Source organism: Callorhinchus milii, unplaced genomic scaffold, assembly GCF_018977255.1.
Source record: "Callorhinchus milii isolate IMCB2004 unplaced genomic scaffold, IMCB_Cmil_1.0 Scaffold10, whole genome shotgun sequence".
Taxonomy (NCBI): Eukaryota; Metazoa; Chordata; class Chondrichthyes; order Chimaeriformes; family Callorhinchidae; genus Callorhinchus; species Callorhinchus milii.
Window position 1 is genome coordinate 4,197,644 of NW_024704751.1, and position 24,886 is coordinate 4,222,529.

At 47.3% G+C, this 24,886-nt stretch overlaps 1 protein-coding gene across 6 annotated transcripts in view; it reads left to right on the plus strand.

Annotated features, from left to right (window-relative positions):
* LOC103183313 (rap1 GTPase-activating protein 2) overlaps positions 1-24,886 on the plus strand; it is a 107,759-nt gene that overhangs the window by 71,835 nt on the left and 11,038 nt on the right. For 4 of the 6 annotated variants that reach the window (XR_006085312.1, XM_007900723.2, XM_042338404.1 and 1 more), the window contains 15 exons: positions 2,150-2,234; positions 10,475-10,510; positions 13,981-14,025; positions 15,038-15,070; positions 15,459-15,671; positions 16,217-16,320; positions 16,807-16,885; positions 18,433-18,486; positions 19,512-19,595; positions 20,411-20,511; positions 21,220-21,349; positions 23,097-23,252; positions 23,517-23,588; positions 24,226-24,312; positions 24,507-24,641. Coding sequence is in view for 5 of the 6 variants with exons in the window: in XM_007900723.2 (XP_007898914.1) it covers positions 2,150-2,234; positions 10,475-10,510; positions 13,981-14,025; positions 15,038-15,070; positions 15,459-15,671; positions 16,217-16,320; positions 16,807-16,885; positions 18,433-18,486; positions 19,512-19,595; positions 20,411-20,511; positions 21,220-21,349; positions 23,097-23,252; positions 23,517-23,588; positions 24,226-24,312; positions 24,507-24,641 (1,414 nt within the window). In the remaining variant the exon portion in view is untranslated. Of the gene's footprint in view, positions 1-2,149; positions 2,235-6,721; positions 6,935-8,099; positions 8,182-10,474; positions 10,511-13,980; positions 14,026-15,037; positions 15,071-15,458; positions 15,672-16,216; positions 16,321-16,806; positions 16,886-18,432; positions 18,487-19,511; positions 19,596-20,410; positions 20,512-21,219; positions 21,350-23,096; positions 23,253-23,516; positions 23,589-24,225; positions 24,313-24,506; positions 24,642-24,886 lie in introns of those variants that run through there. The other 2 variants (XM_042338405.1, XM_007900726.2) reach the window with 2 other exon arrangements.

A 24,886-nucleotide genomic window follows, 5' to 3' on the forward strand; every position in this document is an offset into this window, starting at 1 on the left:
GTAAAGTGTAGTATTTACTGTGTATTTTGTGGGCGAAACGCAAACTGTTTAGTGCCTTACATGCAGTTAAACTTGATGGGGGCAAGGTGGATAGATTTTAATGTATACGCCAGGGAGAAGGAGTGTAGAGGGAGATGGGGAGAGAGAGGGAGGGGATTTGGAGGAAGGGGATTAGGAGACGCGGAGACTTATGTGGAGTTTTAAAACTGGAATGTTCTAGTTGGGTCGAATGCTGCAATATTTAATGTATTGATATCCTCTAAAGAGGATACTGAAACAGGATGTCAGAGTGAAGGGAATGGGCGGGGAAGTAAGACAACAATAACAACAAACTTCCATTTACATAGTGCCTTTCACGTCGAGAGAGCCTCCCAAGACCTCGGGAGATCACTGAGATGAGGTGACAGATATGACAACTTGCATTTTTGTAGCTCCCTTCACGAGGGGGTTCCATCTCGTTGCGCTTAAAGGTAGAGTGGGGTAAGGGGATGGAGGCCATTAGAACGGCAACAACTTGCACTTATATAGCGCCCTCCAAGCAGGGTAACATCTCAAAGTGCTTAACAGTGTCGGAACCTGACTTTGAGCCGGGGGTGGGGTGGCGGGGGTGAGTTGACCGTAAGCCAGGTTGACAGGAAGGTTTTCAGGCGGGACTTGAAAAAAGGGGAGACGGGGGACAAGGCAGAGGGATTGAAGGAGAGCGTTCCACAGTTTCGCATGGAACTTATAGTGAATTTGCTGTAACCTGGAGGAGATATGGGGTGGGGCAGGGGGGAAAGGGGTGATCGGCTCACAAGGATATACTCCTGGCGAGTGTGATTAGATCCAGACTCGATGATACTGATCTTCTCAACGTGTTCCAAGGGCACGTGGCCTGCGATAGACGAACACGAGAGAGTGCGTGCTATCGCTGGCCATCTGTATATTAGTGAGCGGCTGCTTGAGGCCAGGAGATGGATGCTTTTGTGGAGTCTCCTGTTAATTTGGAGACTTGGAAACTAATGGGTGGAGCGTCACCAGCTAACAGCGAGACCCAGTGGTTAATCAATAACAATCCTGTAACAGGTCCCAGTGAGGTTGTCTTAGAAACAAACCTCCTGTTTCTCTGCCTCTTCCCAACAGCAGCTGTGGAAACGCGGATGGAGAGAGCCTAAGATGCACAGTTTCCAAGTGTGAAGGAAATCATCAGCTGTTTGATACCCTCAATCTGGGGCCAGCTATTTATGGGCTATGGTTCTTGTCTTTAGGCTTTTAATATCGACACTTTACATCCAGGGCTGTTTTGGAGGGCAGGTTGGCTTTTGCCTACAAAGTACACAGTCACTTTACCGTATGTCCTTTGAAGCACTTTGAGACGTCGTCCTCTTGACGTGAAAGGCACTAAATCGCATGCAAGGAATTTTATTATTAGACGTGAAAAGCGCTATATCAAATGCATGGTTATTATTATTATTATTTCCCAGGCAAGTGACACTCTCTGATGTATATAACATTTTTACATCATTTGCTACCCATCGGCTCAGCTAACAGCGGCCTGCTTTGTAACCCCTGCCCTATCCGCACCACCATCGGTCGACGAGCTTTCAACCATTCTGCCCACAGTCTCTGGAACTGAAGAGAAGGGAGTTTCACCGGGTCTGTTGGCGTTTGCGTCACTTAACACCAGTTCTCTCGCTGTTTTACACTTTGCTACATATCCCACAGGTGGACTTTGGTCTCCAGAGCCTGTTTGCACTATTCTCTCTACCAGGTGGCATCTTCCTCTTATGGTGGTTTTATTTTGTTAGTTATCCTGGGTGTATGACACGTCAGGAAACCCATCACCATTGCTTAAGAGTATCCAGTTCCACATACAAACGCCACCCAAACGTGATCCTAATGATCCTAAACTCTGGAACACGCTCCCGCAATCCCTCCGCCTTGCCCCCCCCNGCGCTCGCCTTTTCAAGGCCTTCCTTTCCAACCGGGCTTATGGTCTCCCCCACAACCCCACCACCACCATCTCAGAGTCAGGCTCGGCCAATGTTAAGCGCTCTGAGACGTTACCTCGCGCGGAGGGCGCTATATAAGTGCAAGTTGTCGTTGTGACTTGTGTGTAGACGGAGTTTACGAAGCATTTCTCTAACTCACCGTTTGGTTTTCTTCACAGGAAACAGGAAATGGCTAACGGAGCTGACGTGAGCATGCATGAGCCGCGCCTGTCACCGCCATACACCGCTCCGCCCAGCACAAAGGTAGGCAGACCACTCTGGGTGGAATATTTGCCTATTGGGGGGGGGGGGGGTGCGGGGTAGGGGATGTGGGGGGTGAGTGTTGGCCTCCCCAAAATATAGAAGAGAGCTAGAGAAACACAAGTTGTTTTCTCCTCCCTTTTTCCCCCACATCCGCGCCATGACCGGCACTGCCTACCAACACCTCCGCAACATTGCCAGACTCCACCACTGCCTCACCCCTCAGGCTGCCGAAATCCTCACCCATGCATTCGTCACCTCAAGGCTTGATTACGGAAACTCCCTCCTCATCGGCCTTCCCAACTCTTCCCTTCACAAGCTGCAGATCATCCAAAACTCTGCAGCTCGTATACTCTCACGCACCAGGCTCCGTGACCCCATCACTCCTACCCTCGCCCGATTTCACTGGCTCCCCATCCCCCAGAGGATCGAATTCAAGATCCTCGTCCTCACTTTCAAGGCCATCCATTGCCTTGCCCCCTCCTACCTCTCTCTGACCTGCCTACTCCCTACCAACCTGCCCGTTCCCTCCGATCAGCGGGCTCCAGCCTGCTCCATGTCTCCCGCCTGACCCACCCTACCGTCAGTGGCTGGGCTTTCAGCCTCTCTGCCCCCACACTCTGGAACTCCATCCCACGGTCCCTTCACCTCGCTTCCTCCCTTGCCTCCTTCAAGGCCAGTCTCAAGACCCTTCTCTTCGATCGTGCCTTCGGTCTCCCTCCCGCCTCTCTGCCTTCCCTCACCCCTACCCTACCATTCCCCCATGCTCGGGTCCTGACCCCTGACTGTCAAGCGTCTTGAGACGTCCTCCTGATGTGAAAGGAGCTCTATAAATGTAATTTTGTTGTTGTTGTTGAGGCCAATTGCGGTGATCCAATTGCACTAATAAGTTAACTTAGCCCAGACCAGCAATGAAACCTTAAACTTCCTGCTCTGTGTTGGCTTAGTGCTGCATTAGTTTCATCGAAGGAGTCTAATGAGTATGTCTGTGGCTGCGTTAAGATTGGACGGAGAATAAGCAGAAAGCCACTAAAACAGTTAACCGTTTAGGTCAGAAATGGATGTGTTAATGCAATTCCATCGAATGGAGTTTTCTTAGAGTCTCAGACCTTTTGATGGGAGTGTTGTCATTTTGAGAAGTTTGCTCCGTTTGGTGACCCCAGTGCGCAATTAGAGGCGTCAGAACAGAATCCCCAGGAAATTCATAAGTCATTGAATCCTGGAAGCGAGTAAAATCAACAGGCAAGTTACCCCCAACACGACGCACCCTGAAAGTATATTCCATCAGAACCTATCAGTGTGACTGTCATCTGTCTGGTTGCCTGCGAGCATTGGGAAGAATGGAAGACTGAGGAAAAAGAGTGTCCACAGTCTCCATCAGTGCCCTGGGAGCACTCGATGCTGTGCTCATCTTCAACCACGCCTGTGGTCACCTCCCACTTCTCTCCTATCTCAGCATCCCAACTGGGCAGTGCTCCTAGATGCTATTCCTGGGTGAAGCGCACCGTATAAATACGAGCTGCTGTTGCTGTGTTCATCAAAGTTGCTGGTACGCACGCTGAGGCAGTCAGCATTGTGTTCTCTGCACAAACCTAATCAAAAAAGGACACGGGATTGTTATCTCTGAGTAGGATGAGCTACACCAGTTTAAACACTGAGACAGCAGCGCTATGCTCCACGCCCTGAAATTCAACAGCATGACATTTGGTGGTTCGGAGGTAAGAGTGTGTAAGGTGGGTGGAGATTTCTAATCTCCAAATAGTGGTCCGTGCTGGGCAGGATGGCATAGATGGATGTGGACAAGGACAGACTTGGACCTCACTTTGACACTAACAACAATGGTCCTGCATTTGATACAGCACCACATCACGCCGTTGAGACATCTCAAAGCGCTTCACGGAATATACCGTAAAGTGAACTGACTTTATTGTTTTTGTGGGCGAAACGCGACAGCCAATTGTACCCGCATAGCAGCTCGCAAGCGCACACAGTCGTGGATTGAGTGACCAAATTTGTTTTTTTTCTTTGATTTGTTTCTCCCCCACCTCCCCCTTCCCTCCCCCTCCCATAGAACAGTCTCCATTAGCAAAGGACAGAAGCGTGGTTTGTCTGGGGTGATCCAGTTGACACAGCTGGTGGTGCTTCTCTAAGGAAGCCTTACAGAAGAGGACAGAGTAGAGAGGTCCACCTTGCTGATGTTATAACCTTAACGGAGACATCAGGAGTAGAGCGAGCGTTCTCTCCTGAAACATTGACCTTCTCAATTGACGGATGATGACATTCAATCAGTGATTGTATAAGAAATATATAAAAACAGGACGGCAAAATCTGTGGACTTTGAAAGTCACAAAGGACATGAAAGATACATTGCCTGAAATCAGCAGATGGCTCTTCAAATCACTCTTGTTTTTTTATTGTTTGGCAAATTCGAGACGTTCAGAATTCCACGGAACATATTCCCCCGGGTGACAATTTTATTTCTCGCCCGGCCCCCCCCCACCCCCCTCCTTCTTCCCCCTTCCCCCACATCACATCCCACGCACATGCTCGAAATCCTTAGCGCTTAAACAACAAAATCGATGACTAAATCCTGAATCAAGTGATTGGATGTAATGAAGGTCACCCCTGGAACAAGAACAGCATTGAAGGATTCCTTCTCTAATCTCTTTTTATGAGGTTCCTGTCTGCTCCTTGCTCGGCCTCTCGCATTATGACAAGATTCTCTTTCACGTTCTCCAGAGCTCCCTTAATTGGCCTTGATTCCTTCCACAAAACGCTGCCTTGTCTCATTTAATCAGCAGCCAGCAAAAGGCGAGCGGAGTGGGGTGGGGGGCGGTTGATGGGAGGTTGGGGCGGAGAATGAGAACAAGGAGAAAGCAAGGAGTTGAAGTAGAAGAAACCGCGGGGATCTGTGAACTGTTGTCAAATTACAGGATTGTTTTGTTTCTTGGTTAGTTTGAGGTCTAATACATGCAGAAACCCATCACCATGCTTAAGAGTGTCCCAACCAGACTGAGTTCTACATATGGATGCCACCTACACCTAGAGATTGCCGTTCTGCCGTAGCTCTCAGTAGTTCCATCCTGATGTCCCTCCGCCTCATCTCTATATCGCCATCTTTTAACCCATCTCTTGCACCGTGCGTATAGCTATTCCCCACCTCCACACCCCTTCCTCGACCCTACCCAGCTGTGGGAGATGCTCTGAGATGTGTTCTTGACCCGAAAGGCGCTGTATAAATATAAATAGTTATTGTTTCCCGGCCTGTTTTCCCCACTAACAAGAAGCCACCGATTGAAATATCACTTGATAATGATTGGGATGGTACAGTGACAGGACACAGCAACAAAAATATTTGAAAAATTTCGCCCATAAATATACGGTCAATTCACTTTATAGCATATTCTGTGAAGCGCTTTGAGGCGTCAAGAAGACATGAAAAGCGCGATATCAAATGCAAGGATTATTATTTATTATTATTATTAACAACAAATTGCATTTCTACAGCGGCTTTCACTTCAGGAGGGTGTCCCGAGGTGCTGGGCAATGAGGGGTTTGCACCCGAGCTGTGGGTTGGGATCAGAGAGGGGATGGAGGGCAATGGGGATGGGTGAAAGAGGGAAGATGACCAAAGGCACGGTCGAAAAGGAAGGTCTTGAGACAGACCTTGAAGGAGGCAAGGGAAGGGGGCGAGGCGGAGGGGCTCTGGGATGGAGTTCCGGAGGGTGCGGTCAGAAAGCCCGACCGCCAATGATGGAGCGGGCAGGGTGGTATCTTAAACTGTGTGCGTGCGTGTGTGGTTGAAGAAATTGCGGGATGGTGGGGGGGAGAGGGGGCGTTAGGGGATGGGGTTGGTGATGGGGAGGAGCGCCTTATCATGTCATTGAGGCGTCTCAAAGCGCTTCACAGGATATATTGTAAAGCGGAGCGACTGTGAATTTCACGGGCGAAACGTGGCAGCCAGTTGAACACAGCAATGTCCCACAAACAACTGCGGTTTTATTAGCTCTTAGCCTTGTCCGCTGGTTGTTTACTTTCCTTCTGTGTTTGCTGTGCCAGAGACTTCTTCGAAGACAATCTTTACCCGACTTAAACACACTCTTTGGCGGGTCGGGTAAAAGCCACGGTGGATGGCATGTCGATGGCTTTCAAAAGGGAATTGGATAGGTACCGAAAAAGGGAAATCTTGCGGGGCTGTGGGGTAAGAGTGGGGTAGTGGGACAAGTTGATAACTCCTTCTGTGCTGTAAGGTTCAATGAGGGAACCCTGGCGAGAACTGTTTCCATTACATAATCCCGTACCAACCCTCTTTGGTAACTGAATGGGAGAGGTTTGAGTTGCAGCCAATGAGGGGAAACAAATGCAGGTGTTCAGCTCAGGCCCAGGTTTTCCTGTACAACCTGTTCTGGAGCCTCAGCTCCGGGCTTCCCACCCCAGTTACACAGTTCGTCAGCCAGTCACTCAGTCAGTCACTCGCTCGGTCGTTGCAGGAGACCAGAAATCTCTCGAGACAAAGGCAGGCTGAAAAAAAANGCATGTTGACGTGAAACAGATCGAGTGTTTTCTCCTGAGCTGGGTCTCTATCCGCTTTACGTTGCTGAGCCACTGAAGGAAATGAAAGCCCCCCTCCCCACGTCAGCTGTTCCCTGATGTTTTGGGAGCTGGTCGGTTGTGGCAAAATGCTAGCCCTCCTGAAGACCACGGTGAGTGTTCGTGACCACCCGGTGTGTGTGTTTTATTCTCTCTCTCTCTCACAAAGTGGTGTGAAGTGGCTTTTATCTGCGATCGACAGCCATTGATAGCTCAGAGCGAGAGGTGGAGATCTCTCTTATTTTTTTCTCCCCCCACCCGTTCCCCCTCTCTCTCTCTCTCTCTCTCTCTGCTTCTCTCATCTTGTGGCTAAGGGCAACCTTTCTAAGACCTCCCATAAACGTGTCTTGATGTTTTGAATCCTTTCCCCTTTGTGGAGGTGGTTGTGGGACGTTGCTGTGTGCCAATCGCCTGCCGCATTTGCCTACAGATGACTTTAGAATATGTCCTCATGGAACACTTCCGTTTAGGGCCTTTCGTGCCAGCAGAGCGTCTCGAAACGCTTTACTGAAACGTGTAGCGACTGTGTATTTTGCAGGCAATTTGCACACAGTAATGCCCCACAAACTGTCGGACGAAGTAACCATTTTTATCTGGGGGATCGTTAGCCAGGACACCGCAAAGGAGAATCTCTCTTCTCTTTCTTCGAACAGCGCCACAGGATCTTTAATGTCCACATGAACAGGCGGACGGGGACCTCGGTTTAACGGATCCATCTGTAATGGTTTTGAAGAACGTCGCCTCTTGACGATGCAGCGCTATTTTTCTCCCCGCTCCCAGCTCTGCACTGCACTATTAGCATAGACTACCTGAGTTCAAAAAAAAGTCCCGCCGTGGGGCTTGAACCCACAACCTTTTGACTCCGCAGTCCCCAGAGTGTGCCAGCGCACTGGGCCAGGCTGACAGCAATCGTATGGCGTCAGAATTTGATTCTAAAATGTAGCTCCCTGACTGAGATCAGTAACAGCACAGATTGCACAAACCATTTAGCTGCTTTAAATTGCCGCGTGTGATATCAGCCTTGTTGGCAGGAGGACTACGCCTCTTTACGTGACATTTTGAGGGCAAGCAAGGTGCTTCCAGTCCGTGACACTCTGGGGGTGGGGTGGTGGGGGACGGGTGGTGAGGTGCGTTGGGGGCTCTCAGTTTTATTGGGTTCGCGACTTCCGCACCAATAACTACTTTTATTGTGACCAATAAAAGCAACCTGTTGGGCGTCCTGCCAATGGCTCAGTGGGTTTATACAGTGAGTGTCTGAGCCGGACTCGAGTTGAGGTTCCAAGTTCAGTCTGTGAAGCGTGTGTGGTTAGCCGATCCCAGCCGGGGAGGGTGTTGCATTTGGCTCCCGTGCGTCACAATGGTAGGAGAGAGAACAATTTTTAAGAGTTCTGCATCCCGGATTACTATTCTGTGACTTTCCCTACGCTCCAGCCTTCCTGTTCATCCCTCGACCCCTCCGCTCCACCGTCGGTGGCCGTACTTTAAGCCACTACGGCACGAAAGCTCTGGATCTCTCTCCCTCGACCCATCCGCCTAGCCCCCCTCACATTCACATCCCGCCTAAAGACCTTCCTCTTTGATCGTGCTTCCGGTCACCTTCCTCCTCCTTCTCCCCCTGGCTCAGGGTCAGACTCCGCCACTGTCAAGCGCTCCAGGACGCTTACCTCGCATGAAGGGCGCTAAATAAATGCTGTTGATGTTTCTCTAACTTCCTCCCCCCACCCCACCATCCCCTCAACTGGGTTTAGAAGAAATGTGAGCGCAGAGTTGTGTGTGATGTGTTGTTGCGAGAGGGAAGAATCCGCCTGGCCTGTTTTTACCAGGGGTGTGTTGAGAGTTTCGCTCGCGAGGGTGAGTTGAGTCCAAGATGATGCGCAGCAGCATCGCTGCAGTCGATACGCTTTGCAGTATATTCTGTGAACCGCTTTGATACATCTCGGAGACGTGATAAGGCGCCAGATCAAATGCAAGGATTATTATTTATTATTATGAAGCACCTTCACCTATTGTACCTGTCTATCTGGAGTTCTGTAGCTCAGTGGTTGGAGTACTCGCCTCGTAAGCGAGAGACCTGGGTTTGATTCCTGGCAGGGCGAAACCTTGGCCAAGTTTCCTTGCTCCACTCTTTACCAAGCTGTAAGTAGGAACCTGGTTGTTACTCAATTAGTGGATTGATTGCTTTGCCGGGGGTAATAATTTGGGCACTCAATCCACGACTGTTTGTGGAACACAGCTGTGTGCAATTTGGCTGCCGCGTTTCACCCACAAACATACACAGTCAATTCACTTTACAGTCAATTCTGTGAAGCGCTTTGAGATGTGATAAATCAAATGCAAGGATTATTGTATGATCATTGTTATTATTATACCCTTGACCTGAGTGCTTGTGAGGTGTTTATTTTTATATATTGTAGGATCCGGAGTGAGTGACGCATTATTGGAATTAATAATAATAATAATAATACTGCTTGCATTTGACATAGCACCTGATAAATTCTTCGAGGCGTCTCAAAGCGCCTCACAGAATATACCGTAAAGTGAATCGACTGTATATTTTGTGGGCGAAACACGGCAGCCAATTGCACACAGCAGTGTCTCACATCAGGATGCTTTATATTTGAAAGTGTCTCCGGGTTAGACAGATAGGGTGAGTGTCTCTCTCTCAGAGTGGGTAGGAGATGGGGTGGGGGGGTCAGTGAGTCTCGCTTGAGGTCTGCACTGAGTGTAAGACTATCAACACACACCATCATTGATCTTTAGATGAGATTATGACACATTGATATCAGTACTGAGCTAAAGGGCAGGTAGAGGATAAATAGGGTTCAGTTAAGATCTGGACCAATTAAGCAATGCAGCCGAGGATTAGCAGATGGATTTTACCGGAGATGAACCTAACATAACAGATACACGAAGTGGAACCAGCAGATAATAAAGGCATGACCTTTAGCAAAGATGAAGAGGGAAAGGGATTTGCATAATTGCCCTTTCTCTGAATGTGGAGCTGTTATCGACGAGGCCAGTCAATATTAGGTTTCGTAGATTTACATAGAACATTACAGCCTGGAAACATGCCATTCGACCCAACTAGTCCCGTGCCCCTATTTCCCCTCTCCGATGTTCTCCGAAATTGCCAGATTAATCCTGCCCGTCAGCCTGGCTCAGTCGGTAACATTCTCCCGCCTCGGAGTCAGAGGGTTGTTGGTTCAAACCCCACGTCGGGACTTTGAATTTACAAAGTCTAGATTGGGGCTGCAATACAGGCCTGGGGGGGAAGCACGACATTATCAGGAGATTCATAGCAGAAGTGCTTCCAACAACGTCCCACAAACAGCCATGATATTATCTGGGGGATTGTCAGCCAGGGCACCAGGAGAAACTCCCATTTTTTTTTGAATAGTCCCACGGGATCTTTAATAATGTCAGCGTGATCAAGCAGATGGGACCTCAGTTTAACGTCTCATCCGAAGGACAAGGCAATGTTGGGGTTCCAGCCTAGGCTGTGCGCTCAAAGTCCCTGCGTGGGGTTGGAACTGAGGGCTGCTTGTCCAGTTTAACACTCTCACGCTCCCGAGCAGATTCACGCAATTGTTTTGTATACCGATGGTTTGAATTGTTTTTTTTTCTCTCTTTCTCTCTCCCTCTCCCCTCAACAGTCCACCGAGTTCTTTGACATGCTGGAGAAGCTGCAGGTAAGAGGCTCTTCACTTCTAAATCTCAGAGATGGCGGACGAGTGTTCGGAGAACCATTTGATACTGTGTTATATTTTGTTTTTATTTTTAAAGTGAAAGATTTCCATATAAATGCAAGTTATTATTTTATACATAGGGCTGCAAAAGTCCTTCGTTTGACGTCTTAAGAAATTAGTTTAGCTTTGATTGTACGGGATTTACTGTTGTGTGTAGTGACTGTGTATTTTGAAGCAGCTGGATTGCGCACCGCAATGCCCCTGTAAAACAGGCATGATGTGAGTGACCATGTTTTTCTGGAAGATTGTTGGCAGGGACACCAGGCGGTGAGATCTTTTACGTCCTGCTGAACAGGCATAATCAGGAGCCCGGTTTAATGTCTCACCCAAAGGATGGCACCTCCAACAATGCAACGCACCAGCATTGCATGGGAAAAGGCTGCATTGTCACTGGTGCCGTCCTTTGGGTGAAATTGGAGCATCCATTGGAGTGTCAGCCAAGCCTCGTGCTAAGAAGGAGCGATAACACTTAAGTTTCTGACCAAGAGGTAATTAACCCACGTCCTTGCCTCTTTCAGTCTGACCCCTCCCCAATTAACCGTTACCTGATCCCAAAATCTTAAGGCAAAATGATCTGACAGACTAAGGCGAGGTGACCTTTCAGACCAGTAGAGGTGGAATGTATCGTGAAGTTCGGTCCTGCGCAAGGGAAGAGGAGAGACAGCTTTGCAGCAGAAGACGTTCTGTTTATTTTGTGGCCGGATGACATTTTAAAAGCGGTTCAAGAGGCTTTTAAACAAGTTTAGATTAAGCCCGTGCTGATTGATGAGACTGTGACAAAGAACGCTGGAATTCAGCATAAACAGCCCAAAGCTTGTTATCTCTGTAGTAATGGAACTTTTCCCACGTTTGTAATCAGACTGCCAATCTATATTGCACCTAAATGTCCCTAAAGTACCTTCCTCTCCGATACAATGCTCATTTAATAATAATCGTTGTATTTGATGTATCATATCATGGAGACGTTGCAAAGTGATTCATAGAATATAATGTAAAGTGGATTAACTGTGTATTTTGTGGGTGAAATATGGCGGGCAATTGCACACAGCAGCGTCCCACAAACTGTCCTGGTTTTTTTTGGAGGGATTATTATCTCCAGAAAGCAATCCGCCAATCGACTAACAACTGGGTCCTACTTACTGCTAGGTAAACAGAAGCATGTGGAGTAAGGAAACTTGTCCAATGTTTGAGACATTCTCTGACATTGGAGGCGCTGTGTAAGGGCAAGTTGATGTATTGTAACCCATTAACTAAATTCTTCTGAGGGGGAGGGAGATTGGAGAGAGCACCTCTCAGTCTAGCTGTCACCCAGTTCTTGTGTCTGCCAGCTGGAGAGCTGCCAGAATTTTGTTTGCCTTTTTAGGATGTTTAATCATTAACTCTAAGCTGAAAATTTAAGGGAAGCAGAAAGTCAGACAGCAGTTTGGACAGCAGCCAATGTGTTACAGGTTCCAATGTCACTTTGCAGTGCGACATATGCACATATACTCTCTTTACGCTCCCTTCCCTCATATTCTTTCTCTCTCCCCAACCCCTCCACCACCACCACCTTTTCCCTTTTCAACCCAGCAGAGAGCTCAAACATCTCCATTCACTGTGACAGAAACCAGATAGGGATGACGTTGAGATAAAGCCAGGGCTTCAGGATATGGCGTTGTTTGATCCAGTGTCACAAACAGGTGGCTAACTGTAGAAGCACCTTTATTGGTGTTGTGATCAACTTTGCCTCCAGCTACTAATTGTTCAGGCTTCATTCCTAATGCATATTTAACTGTATTTCTCACACCCACCCACACACACACACACCACTCAAATTGCAACCTCTCATGCTGTGTTTGCCTACAAAGGCACAGTTGCTACACTTTACAGAAAAAGCTCTTTGTGATGATTTGACGTGATACGATGCTATTATCAAATGCCAGCATCGTTATTATTTTGTGACAGGAGGAAAAATGCTTTGATCTGCTTTGATATTTGTTGGCACTCGCGTTCTAGAAGGGTTCGTACCAGGCAATAGGAAGGGAGGGTGTGCGTGTTTAAATACCGGGCCGCAGCATTCCACAATAACAAAAGAATACGATGAAAAAGTGAACAGTTTATCAGACAGACAGAACACGCTACGAATGCAAAGCATATTCAAAGTTCCGACATGTCGCTCCCGCAGATTATTTGCTTTTCTAGCAACATTCGCTTTGTCTTTATGTTTTACTCGGCCCGTAGCCTCAAGGCTTTTTTTTTGTTGTCGAAAGTGTGAAAGACGCAACGTTGTTGTCATGAATTTGTGATGCGTTTCTGGCTTGTGGTGTGTTCATGCGCCAGGCTGGCGCTCTGCTCATCTGATGAAGGAATGAATTTTCCTGACTCGATTAGAGCTGTTCTGACGTTGCAGATCCAAATCAGGTGCTTTTGACGGTCGGATGCTTGCGTTTCTGCGCTGGTGGCTCTATTTTTATAAACACAAGGCTGACCTCTTGAGCATTGGCTCATGCAGAGGACACTGAAGCCTGGTCGATATACCCAGCGATCAGACAGACAACAATCAGTTACATAGTGCTGCGTTTATATGAACAATGAGAGGAATAATAGTAATAAAACTGTAGTTAATAATCCTTGCATTTGACGTGGTGCTTTTCACCTTGTTGGATTGTCTCAAAGACCTTCACAGGATTTACTGTAAAGTGTCGTGAGAATGCATTTTGAGGACAAACACACCAGTACATTTGCACACAGCAAATGTCCCACAAACAGCCATGGAGTGAGTGAGCAGTTTTATCTGGGGGATTGTTGGCCAAGACACTGGGACAGAGTAACTCCCTGCTCTTTTTGAGTAGCGCCATGGGATCTTTAATGTCCCGCTGAACTGGCAGACGGGGTCGCAGTTAAACATCTCGTCCGAAGGACGGCATCTCTGACAATGCAGAGCTCCCCCAGCACTGCACTGGAGTGTCAGCCTCGACCATGATTTCAAAGACGGCCTTAAACCCACTACCTTCTGACTCGGAGGTGTGCAGGCTACCCACTTTGAAGCAGTCGCAGCGTTTATATTTCCTGCATCAAAAGCACATTTGCCAGAGACTGAGGAGTGGTCTGAGTGTCACAAAGAGAGGCATGGATGAAAAAGACTCTTCAGGCCGTTTGATCTTATCTTTCCCATACAATAAAAAGAGCAAATCTCTGACCAGCACCACACACACAACAGTACCACACTACATCACCATGCACTTGTTGGCTGGATTTAGAGCCCACGTAAACTTTGTGTTTCAGTGAGTTATTTTGCCTTGTGTGTCTGGTGATGTAGTGTGGTACTGTTGTGCGTGTGGTGTTGTTGTGTATGTGTGTGTGTGTGTGTGGTGTTGGGGGGAGTGTGTGGTGTGTGCGTGTGAAAAATCCTTACTCTCCTTTCATGAAAACAGGCTCCGAAAATGGAGGAACAGAAAGACAAGACTCCGAAACAGAAGGTGTGTTGAAGCCAAACAATGACATTGCTTTTAAAGGTTCCCTGCTTCCAGTCCTTGTTCAATAGACTCAGTTGCTCTCCCGAGTGCGGCATTCACACTGTAAAAGTCTGTCCAAATGTCATCCATTTCAGCGGGGACGAGGGCAAGCTCTAGGGCTACGAACTGACTCGAAAGTGTCCCACGTAGTGTGGAATCTGGTACCTGCTTTTCCGTTACCATCGCAGTATTAACATCCATAATTCTCAGCAAAGCACATCATGGCCTCTTTATCTTAGAGGGTGAAACCTGGCATAAAGGGGTGACTTTAGAAACCAAATTGCACAGGCTAGCCCCACTTGTTCTTCCAAGAATCTATTTACATGTCAACACAAGGTCACCAGAGATGTTTGGATAAAGAAAGTCCTTTGTTCCATTTGATCTCATCCTCCCAGGGCATCATCCCCTGCAATCTTGCCGTCACAGCATCGAGCTATTTCTTAAATGAGGCCAGTGATCTGGCCTCAGCCAACCTACTACAACAACAACAGCAGCTTGCACTTATATAGAGTCCGCCACGCAGGGTAGGCCTCAGAGCCCTTGTAACCCCTACCTTGCAACTCTACCTTACTCTCCTCTCTGGTTCCTGGTTAAACCCCGGTGCAGCTCTCTGAGCGTGTGGGAATTTAGATCATCTCAAAACGTATCTGACCATGCTTTCGTTTATCTTTCCACAACCTCTCCCCTTGGCTTCCACCCCACCCTCCTCCCCCCTCAGCTTGGGTGCTCATCTCCTTCAAGTCCCGTCTAAAGACCTTCCTCTTCGCCCGTGCCTTCGATGTAGGATTTTCACATGGCTACCATCAGATCTAGGTGATCCTGGGGTCCAATAGCATGCGTCTGTAACCCCTTACCACAATCCTGTGCCAATCATCTAATAATCACCCACTGAGCCATGTTGTACTACAGCTTGCTATTTTGTCTTTGATTCAGAGCCAATTGAAATCTGATTTCATTTTTTTGCTGTTACTTTTAGGATGATTACATTCCTTACCCCAGCATCGACGAGGTGAGTCTACCTTAGTTACACGCTAGTTTTTCTTTAAAAACACACAAAAAAAAGTCACTAGGGACTGTTGAGGAGTAACTAGCACCAGAAATGTGATCCCCCGAAGCCCACAATTTCTCTTGGTCTTGGGCTTGGGATCCAACCCAGCAAAGATCAGAAAACCTCCCGAGGGAAGTCTGACTTCTTCTTTTCCTTGCCAAAGATCTGGTGCTCTCGAGACTCTATTCACCACATGAAGGTCTCCAGAGATGAAAGGACCAGTTCTCTCTACCCTTCCATTACCGACCGAGTTTAGATCTTGTTTGAATCTTGCTGTGTGTCAGCACCCTGGGACGTCTTTCGGACGTGTACAAGTGTAATCTGTTGTTGTGGTTGTTTTGTTCCTCAGATCATCGGCAAAGGAGGGCCCTTTCCGCCTATTATCCTCCCTCAGTTTGGGGGCTATTGGATTGAAGGGCAGGAAAACATCAACACGCCTACGTCATCCGAGAGCAGTTTCTGTGAGGACGATGTGGTGGATAATCTGAGCCCCAGCACGTTTGGGTACAAACTGGAATGCAACAGCACGGCTAGAGCCTACAGAAAGCACTTTCTTGGCAAGGTCAGTGACAAACTCAGAATCCACCATGTCAGGGCTTCATGTTGAACCAAATCATAAATGAGCATAATTGCTATGTGCCAGACAAGCTATCTCTGAATTATTTGTTACCTACAAGCAGTTGAGCAACCAAAATTTAAATGCAATGAGGTTGTGTTAAGACCATTTGCTCCAACAACAGATGTGTAAAGATGTGTTACCTGGCTAATAACAAATGCTCTGAGCCCCTGCACTTTTCAATGTCCTAGTATCAAAAGCTCTGAGCTGGTTTGTCTCCAGCATTTACCCTAACACACACTCTGGGGTCCCCCAGGCCTTGGCTCGCTGCCCTCCAGGGAGCCAGAGAATATGGACTCCATTCCAACAATCTTATCTCCGGAATTTCCATGTGCAGGTGGGATGCGTGGAATTCTCAGCTTGGTTTGGATGCTCCTAAGCAACGGTGATGGGTTTCCCCGTGTGTCAGACGCCCAGCTGATCAAAAGAAACAAACAAAAAATTGCTCTGAGACCCTGTATCGCCTTCAACAGTAACCTTTGTCATTTCAGGACCATTTGAACTTCTACACCTCTTGCAGTGTCCTGGGGAATTTGGTGCTCTCGGTCAAGTACGAAGATAACGATGGTCAAGAATATCTAAGGATAATACTCAGGTAACTGGAGGGTAGTCCAGCGGCTCAGCTTGTGAACAGCTGTTTGGTTTAACGTGAGCGATCCATGGACCCAAGGAAGTGTAACGGAAGTGCAGTGCATCCCTGCCCCCCCTTCCCCGCACAAAGGCGCCACAGTCCTCTTGGTCTTTGGCCGTTCCGTACAATGGATGGAAAAGCTCACAAGAATGGTCGCTACTAGCTAGCTGGCTTTCTCTGCTTTCTCCGGTTTTCTCTGCAACTCTGCGATGTTACTGGGGCCACTGCATTACACGGCTCATTAGAACACAGGATCTAGGCTTTTTTGTTTTCTTTTTAGTGACTTGGCCACCGGGTTTTAACGGGGTCTGACTGCATTCGTTAGGTGGGTGCGTTTTGTGGCAAGAGTTCAGGGTTGTTTCTGTTTTAATTGTCTAACCCACAGGCGCTTGCTAGATAGTGTCCCGTGTCGAGCAGAACCTATATTTTAAGATGCTCTTGTGTTCCCAGGTCCAGGTCTAAAACGATACACGAGCGACTGCCACTGGCTGGAGCCCCCCAGCTGCCCAGTATCCCACTGATAGCAAAGGTAAGGTGGACCCTCTACTGTCTGGTGTGGTAGGCACAGCCCCATTTGGCTCACATTCCTCCGTCAATGTCCCAACGGCAATGCTACCTCGTGATTTGGCCTGGTGCTTGCTTTTTCAGCCCTGGGGAGAGACTAGCCTCTACTCTACCAGGGAGGTCGAGTGTATAACTGATCCCTTGTCACAGGTTTAGACGTACTAGCTGGGGAACATGAAGAGGCCACAATGGGGGGATAGAGGCAAACATCTGGCCTCTGCTCACCGCTACAGGACACTTCCTCAGATTGTGCATAAACTTTTAAAAGGGATTGAAAAATGAAACCCAGGCCACAGACTGGTTGGATCGAATGGTCTGTGTCTGTGCTGTATGTTCACTGTAGGTTGGTACGTTCGGATGCGTCAAGGCTGTAGAACAAGAGCACGTAGGTTTAGAGTCGTAAAGGGCAATTTCGGGATAGACACCAGGATGTGTGTTTCTGTTCTTTAGGCAGAGGGAACAAGTCGCCAAGAGAGGCGGACAGAGGCCAGGATGCTTGGACTCATTGAAAAAGCAGCTTGACGCAGTGATAGGTGGGGTGAGGGGGATGGGTAGTCGATAGGGTGAAGGATCTTCTTCATCCAGACCAATCTGGTGAACTCAGGTGACTTGTTTTGTGGGTGATCAAGTCCACAGCTTCCAGGAGAGACATTATGTCCAAGAGCCTTCGAAAGGTGTGTCTTCAGTGGAGGGGAAATAAAATGTTTGGTGTATACATTCATAGTACAGCTGCTGTTCTTATCAGCCAAAGCACTGATAGCATCCGCCCTAGGCAAATGTCACCATTTAACCGTCAGCCTAGATCAATGGAAGTCTGTGGACATGACAGGCTGTAAAAGGAAGAGTGGGAGAGGGAAATTCAGAAACATTTTGTAAAACAAATAAGTGATGATTTGTTTTGCGCTGTGTCCGGATGTGGATGACACAGAGCCATTGTTTACTGCCCATTCCCAGGCTGCCCTGAGATGGTACTGGTGATGGGATCTTCTCTCTAAACCCACTGCCCCCTCACCCCCACCCCCACATCTACCTATGTTTGCACTGCTTGAAGTCAAATCGACTTTAATAGGCAAATTGTGGATTTCTCAGCCAGTCAGTGTTTGTCTCCTCGTCTGTGTATTTGGGGATGAGTGTGTAGCTAAAATAGGGCAGGAGGAACCCAGGATAATAGAACGTGATGTGGGTCAACTTGTTACAAAGAGATGGCGCTCCTTATTCTGGCCTCAGTCCTCTCCAGGCAATTGGAGACGAACGATTAATGGAGAAAATCTTGTCTCCAGCGCACTGGTTCCATTTGACCCGTCATCTATTTACTGGGTGTGGGTGGGTGGGTGTGTGGATGGGTAGGTGTGTGGGTGTGGGGATGGGTAGGTGTGTGGGTGGGTGGCTGGGTGTGGGTTTGGGTGGGTGTGTGGCTGGGTGGTTGTATAAATTATATTTCAGCCTCAGACACGTGTAGACTGCAGAGTTGTTGCATCCTCTAAAAAATGCTTTCTGTTCCTTCCCCCTTAGCTCCTCTGTGACGAATTGTCCAGTGTGAAGTTTGCTCCTGTTCTTTACCCCAAGGTAAGTGCTCGGCAAGACAATACCCTGTCCAGAGTGACCTCATTTTACATTTGAGGGAAAGAGCAGTGATAAGTTACATTTGATTCCACTATATTGTTCAATATACTCGACACTGTACGCTTTCTAACCCATATACAGTGTTGAGGTCCTGGTAATATAATGGCTCAGACTGGACAATACTGTGATTCAATTTTGATTGCAATACAGTGAGAAAAATAATAATAATGATAATAATCCATCCATTTGATATGGTGCCTTTCTCATCTGCAGCACATCTCAAAGCATTTCACAGAATTTGCTGTAAAAGTGTAGTGACCGTGTACTTCTGCGGGCAAACAGAGCAGCCAATTTGTGCACAACTGTGTCCCACAAACAGCCGTGAAGTGAATCACTAATTGTATCTGGGGGCTTGGTGACCAGGATACCAGGAGAATGTCCTTTCTCTTTTTGAATGGCACCACAGGATCCTTAATATCTATCTGAACAGGGAAATGGGACCTCAGTTTAATGTCTCAACTGAAGGACGGCACCTCCAACAGTGTATCGCACACCCAGTCCTACATTGGAGTGTCAGCCTAGACTATAAGAAGTCAATGTCCTGATGTGGAGGTTGAACCCCTCAACCTTTTGCCTCTGTGGTGAAACTGCAACCACCTGAGCATGGCTGACACCTAACAGGACTCTCTAACCGCTAACCCACTGCACCGTTCACTCCTCCCTGAGTATTGTATTTGCAAACGTTTTTATCTTCTTCATCTCGGCTGCTTTCCAGAAAAAAGGTAGGTTGTTTTTTTGCCTGAGATTGGCGGAGAAGTACACGGTCACTACACTTTTACAGCAAATTCTGTGAAACGCTTTGAGATGTGCTCCTGATGAGAAAGGCACCATATCAAATGATCAACTTTCCAACCAATTGTCCTCAAAGTCGTTGGACAAGTTTTGGGGGAAGGGAAGACTGCTGAAAAGCATTGTTGTCGTGTTGCAATCTGTTGATTGACCGCTTTATTTATTTTTACACACGCAAGGCGTCCCAGCTGATTGTCACATACGACGAACACGAGATCAATAACGACTTCAAGTTTGGTGTGATTTATCAGCAATTAAGTCAGGTGAGTAATGGCTGCCCTTAACGAGAGGGAGAGGAACTAATAAGATGCAGTTTTTGCATTGCATTGTTTTTATTTTCAGGAGCAACAAAAAAGCACTTCACTTTATTATGTACCTTCAGGTGATAACTTGAGACCATCACTGATCTGGGTTGATAATGAGAGCCCAGTGATCGAGCAGTCACAAGGGCTGAGATAACAACCTCATCACTCAGTAAGATGGCTGCAGTCTGCCACATACATATATATGAGGGAGATAGTGACTAGGCTGTTTATGAAAGCGTTACCAATCCAAGTCTTAATTTCAGTCTTTTTTGCCCATCATTATCCAATCCAGCCCCTACGAATAGTCTGCAAATAATAATCCTCGCGTTTGATGTAGCGCCTTATCATGTCGTTGAGACGTCTCAAATCGCTTTGTGGAATATATTGTTTAGTGGATTGACAATTTTTTGTCGGGAAAAATACGGCAGCCGATTGCGCCCAGAGGTGTCCCACAAACAGTCGTGGCTTGAGTGATCAATTTGTTTTATTTTGGAGGGATTATTACCCCGGGGAAGCAATCTGTCAATCGACTAACAACTGGGTTCCTACTTACTGCTAGGTAAACAGAGGCACGTGGAGTAAGGGAACTTGCCTAAGGTTTTACCCTGCCTGAGAATCGAGTGCAGGTTTTATCTCGCTTGCGAAGCGAGTGCTCTAACCAATACACTGCGGTTTCTATGTGAACGCTTGGCTCGATATCTTGGGCTACTACCTTATGTTACGTTTCAGTATTTAATGCTCTAGCACTAAAAGGCTTTGTTTCCACTTTTCAGACCACGGAAGCGGAATTGTTTGGGAACAATGAAGAAAGTCCTGCCTTTAAGGAATTCCTACAGCTGCTTGGAGACACAATCATACTCCAAGATTTCAAAGGGTGAGCGAAAATGCCTTGGCACATTGCAAGGGGCTCTTTGCACTTCAGTTGTGTTTATAAAGAGTAATATGGGTGTGGGGGAATGTGATGGGGAGAGGAGGAGGTGGGAGGTGGATTAACTGATCTGGAGAATTGTTGGCCAGGACAAGGGATCTTTGGACCTCATCCACCTGAATGGGTAGATCTCAGTTTTGTGTCTCACCTAAAATAGGGCACCCCTGAGAGTCAGGCTCCCCCAGCAGGAACCCGGTTGTTAGTCGATTGGCGGATTGCTTGCCAGGGGTAACAATAATCTACTCAAAAAAAATGTGGGACACTGCTGGGCGCAATTGGCTGCCACATTTCGCCCACAAAATACCAATCTATCCACTTTACAATATATTCCATGAAGTGTTTTGAGATGTCTCGATGACGTGATGATGATGATGATGATAATAATAATAATATTTGCATTTGATGTAGCGCTTTTCATATCTTCTAGACAGCTCAAATACACTGTAAAGTGAATCAACTGTATAATTTGTGGGCGAAATGCTGCAGCCAATTGCGCACAGGAGCGTCCCACAAACAGTCGTGGATTGAGTGACTAAATTATGATTGTTTTCTAGTGATAAGGCGCTACATCAAATGTAAGGATTATTATTATTATAACTGAGCCAGGCTGACGTTAGGCACAGGTCTGACTGGTTCAATGTCTCCCTGATGTAGGTTCCGAGGTGGCCTTGACGTGGTACATGGTCAAACTGGGATCGAGTCCGTCTACACCACGTTCAAGCGCAGGGAGATAATGTTCCACGTCTCCACGAAGCTTCCGTTTACAGAGGGAGACACCCAGCAGGTATTTGCTCTGCGCACTTTCATATGACATCATCCCATCACCTACAGGTCCTTTGTATAGGGCGGTGGGGAGGAGGAGGGGAGGAGGAACCAAACATATTCTATGTTAAACAAAAACTATGGGGAGCGGTTGATATCATTTAGATTATTAATGAAACTCAAACACTTCATAGCAATCGACTGAGCCCTGACATTATTGTACAGCCTTGGAATGGCTCCTTGGCATATGTTTCAGATTAGATATGGCAAGAGGCTATTTACTGCCTACCAGTAAATTTAGCAATGAGATATTTCCGCCTAATTGATAGCAGCCGACGCAGTTTTATTACTGTCTTGTTTATCGAGCAGTTTAACACCTTGACAATTTTGCAGCCTATAAATTGGCCCGTTTTTTTTTCTCTCTCCCCACTAAATTTCTCTCTTCTTCCCTTGATGGGACTATTAGTTCTGGAGCAATTCCACAGCAACAAGAGGGAGGGTGGGTGAGACTAAGTAAGAGTTTTTCTCCAACCATCGCTCATTAGATTTTAATAATAATGTGGATTGAAGAACAAGTTCCTAAACCCTCGCCTTCAGAGAGTGGAACGAAAGCAGATAAATAAGCCATTTCCTAGCTGTCACTCCAAAAACCAAGAGGAAAATGTGCAGCGTCCTAAATAACAGAACCAGAACGTTCGTCCCCATCCATTTAAAACTATCTCATCTTGAACCTCGTAGATTAATGGCCATGGTGAATAATTCAGCAACTGCTGGATATTATTAATGCTGGAGTCAGGACCCTGCTCTTGCTCTTGCCCTCTGCCATCATAAGCTGCCTGTCCCCTGCTCCTGCATAAACCATGACCATTCACTGCAGCTTCACCATATTTTGCTCAGAATGTTAATATGGCTCCTTTAGCATCTTCAAAGAAAAGTGCCCAGAATTGGAAAATGCTCCAGTGACAAACTGAATAAATAGATGAACTGGTTCCTTGACGATTGTAGGAGAGAATGTTTCTTTCTAAGGAGAGAGAGCTTTAGTATAATCTCCTTTTCTCTCTCTCCCCATTACACCTTCTCAGCACTCAGTTGTTAACCACTGCACGACATGAAACTGAGACTTATCAACCCAGAAGGTTTGAGCATCTCTGGTCCGTGCTAAGTCTCAGCCCCTGGGAGGTTACCCCTGCCCTCCACCCCTCCTGACCTCAACTCCTGGCTCGAGTCCAAAAGCCCTTGACTGTCCAGCACCCTGGGTTGTCCTTCTGACGTCAAGGGTGCTTTACAAGTATATTTTGTTGTTGTTGTCGAGACATCACTGTGGATCCTCAGCTCCTTTGGGTTTGGGAAAGAATACACTAGCTCCGCCTGGGTCCGTCCTCCCAAAAGCTATCCAGTGACCTCTGTTAGATAGATCGTGTGCTTGGGTGTAGACAGGGTTGAGCTTTGCAGTGACACTCCTGTGGTTGACTTACCTGCCAACGTACACCATCTGGCCTTGCTCCTGAATCACTTGGAGAAAGACTTACTGGATGGTAGAACCGTACGGCTGAGTAAGGAGGAGGAGGCGTGAAATAGATGGAGGGGGCAGGGTGCAAAGGGAAGGGTATCTTGGAAGCGTTTCAGCAGCAGGTCTCAGGCTTAAACCTTACCAGACCCAACCAAACCCTACACAACATTAATCCGACTCATTCCAACTCGACTCAACCCAGCTTTAACGCCATTGAAACTGTTCACTTTGATTAAAGCCCTTGGTTTGCCCGTCACAGCTTCAGAGAAAACGTCACATCGGGAACGACATTGTAGCCATCGTGTTCCAGGAGGAAAACACGCCCTTCGTGCCAGACATGATCGCCTCGAACTTCCTTCACGCCTACGTCGTGGTGCAAGTGGAGAATCCAGGCACCGATTCGACCATTTATAAGGTAACTTGGAAGGTTTTCAGCCGCAGGCCTCAGTTAATGCCCAGCCAAACAACAACAACAACAACTTGCATTTATATAGCTCCCTTCACATGGGGTAGCTTCCCGGAGCACCTGAAACCCAAACCCAACACAACTAAAGCCAACACAACTTAATCCAACTCAGTCCTACTCGACTCAACCCAATGTAACTCAATAGTAATTTGTGTTAGGTGTACATTACACTTACAAATATAACTTAACTTATTTTTCTCCCCACCTGGTCAGATTTCAGTTACTGCTCGAGATGGAGTTCACTTGTTTGGACCGATGCTGCCAAGCCCACCCGTCTTCAAGAAGGTAAGAAGGTCCTGTACATTTGTTTGGCCATGGTGGGGTTCTTGCTAAAATGCAATACGTTGAATGATCGATCCCCTCCTCAAATCAAACCCCCTCCCCCCACCCCCACATCCTTCTGCATCTCATAGAAACCTTACAGCGCAGTAACAGGCCGTTCAGCCCATTGAAACGGCACTCGTTTCTTTCTCTACCTGAACCTGTTTCCTCCTGATCCTATTCCCAATATCATTTTTAATATTCCCTGTCTTCAGGAATCTATCCACGGCAATGCCTTACTCTTTAGGATCGTTACCTGAAAAATTGAGGGGATGGGGGAAAGATTGGAAGAAATGTCTTTGCTCAACGGGATGTCAAAAACAACTCTGACCACTGGACGAAAGCAATTATTGGAATTGGACCTGGAAAAGTATCTGAGCAGTAGAAACATTAAAGGATTCGGGAAGTGGGGTTAGTGGGGAAACAAAATAGCTTTGAAAAATGGATAGAAAGCATAGTTACGATGGGTCAAATGGGCTCTTATGATAAGATGTACCTTTCTACATAACTAATGGCTTTGTCAGGTCGCTATCCAATCGCTATCCTGTGCGTAACCTACTCACGAGCAAACTTCTTAAACGCTGCCCCTTTGTACACCTAGGGCACCGAGCTCAGGGAGTTTCTGCTCACAAAGCTCATCAACGCGGAAAGCGCTTGCTACAAGTCCGAGAAGTTCGCCAAGCTCGAGGTAAGTGAGAAAGTAAGGTCGGGCAACGGTGCGGTGGGGACAATATCCCCACCAGGAAAAGTATCACAAATTTAGACTCCGTTGTAATTTCAGACTGGTATGAGTCTGATTCCGCGCCAGCCGTCGCTCTGTTAAGAGCCCGAACTAACCATCCTCTGGGGCTGACCGTGCCTTTGGCTTCATTCTCTTTGCAGAACCGAACGCGAGCAGCTTTGCTGGACAACCTCCACGACGAGCTCCACACACAGACGCAGGCCATGCTCGGGCTGGGCTCTGATGAAGACAAGATGGAAAACGGGGGCCACGGGGGATTCCTGGAGTCTTTCAAGGTAGCGTCGCAGAGAAATTTACGATTAAATCAGAGGCCGCAGGTGTGTTCCTCTCCGCTACGTTCTACTGATGTCTCGGTTCCTGTCAATTTCGCTCATTTGACAAGTCTTCCAAATGACTGACTGACACACACACGTGCGGGCGCACACAAATAATCCTTGCGCTTGATATTCGCACTTTATCACATCGTCGAAAGGTCTCAAAGCACTTCCTACGATATACCATATACTATAGAGTGCAGTGA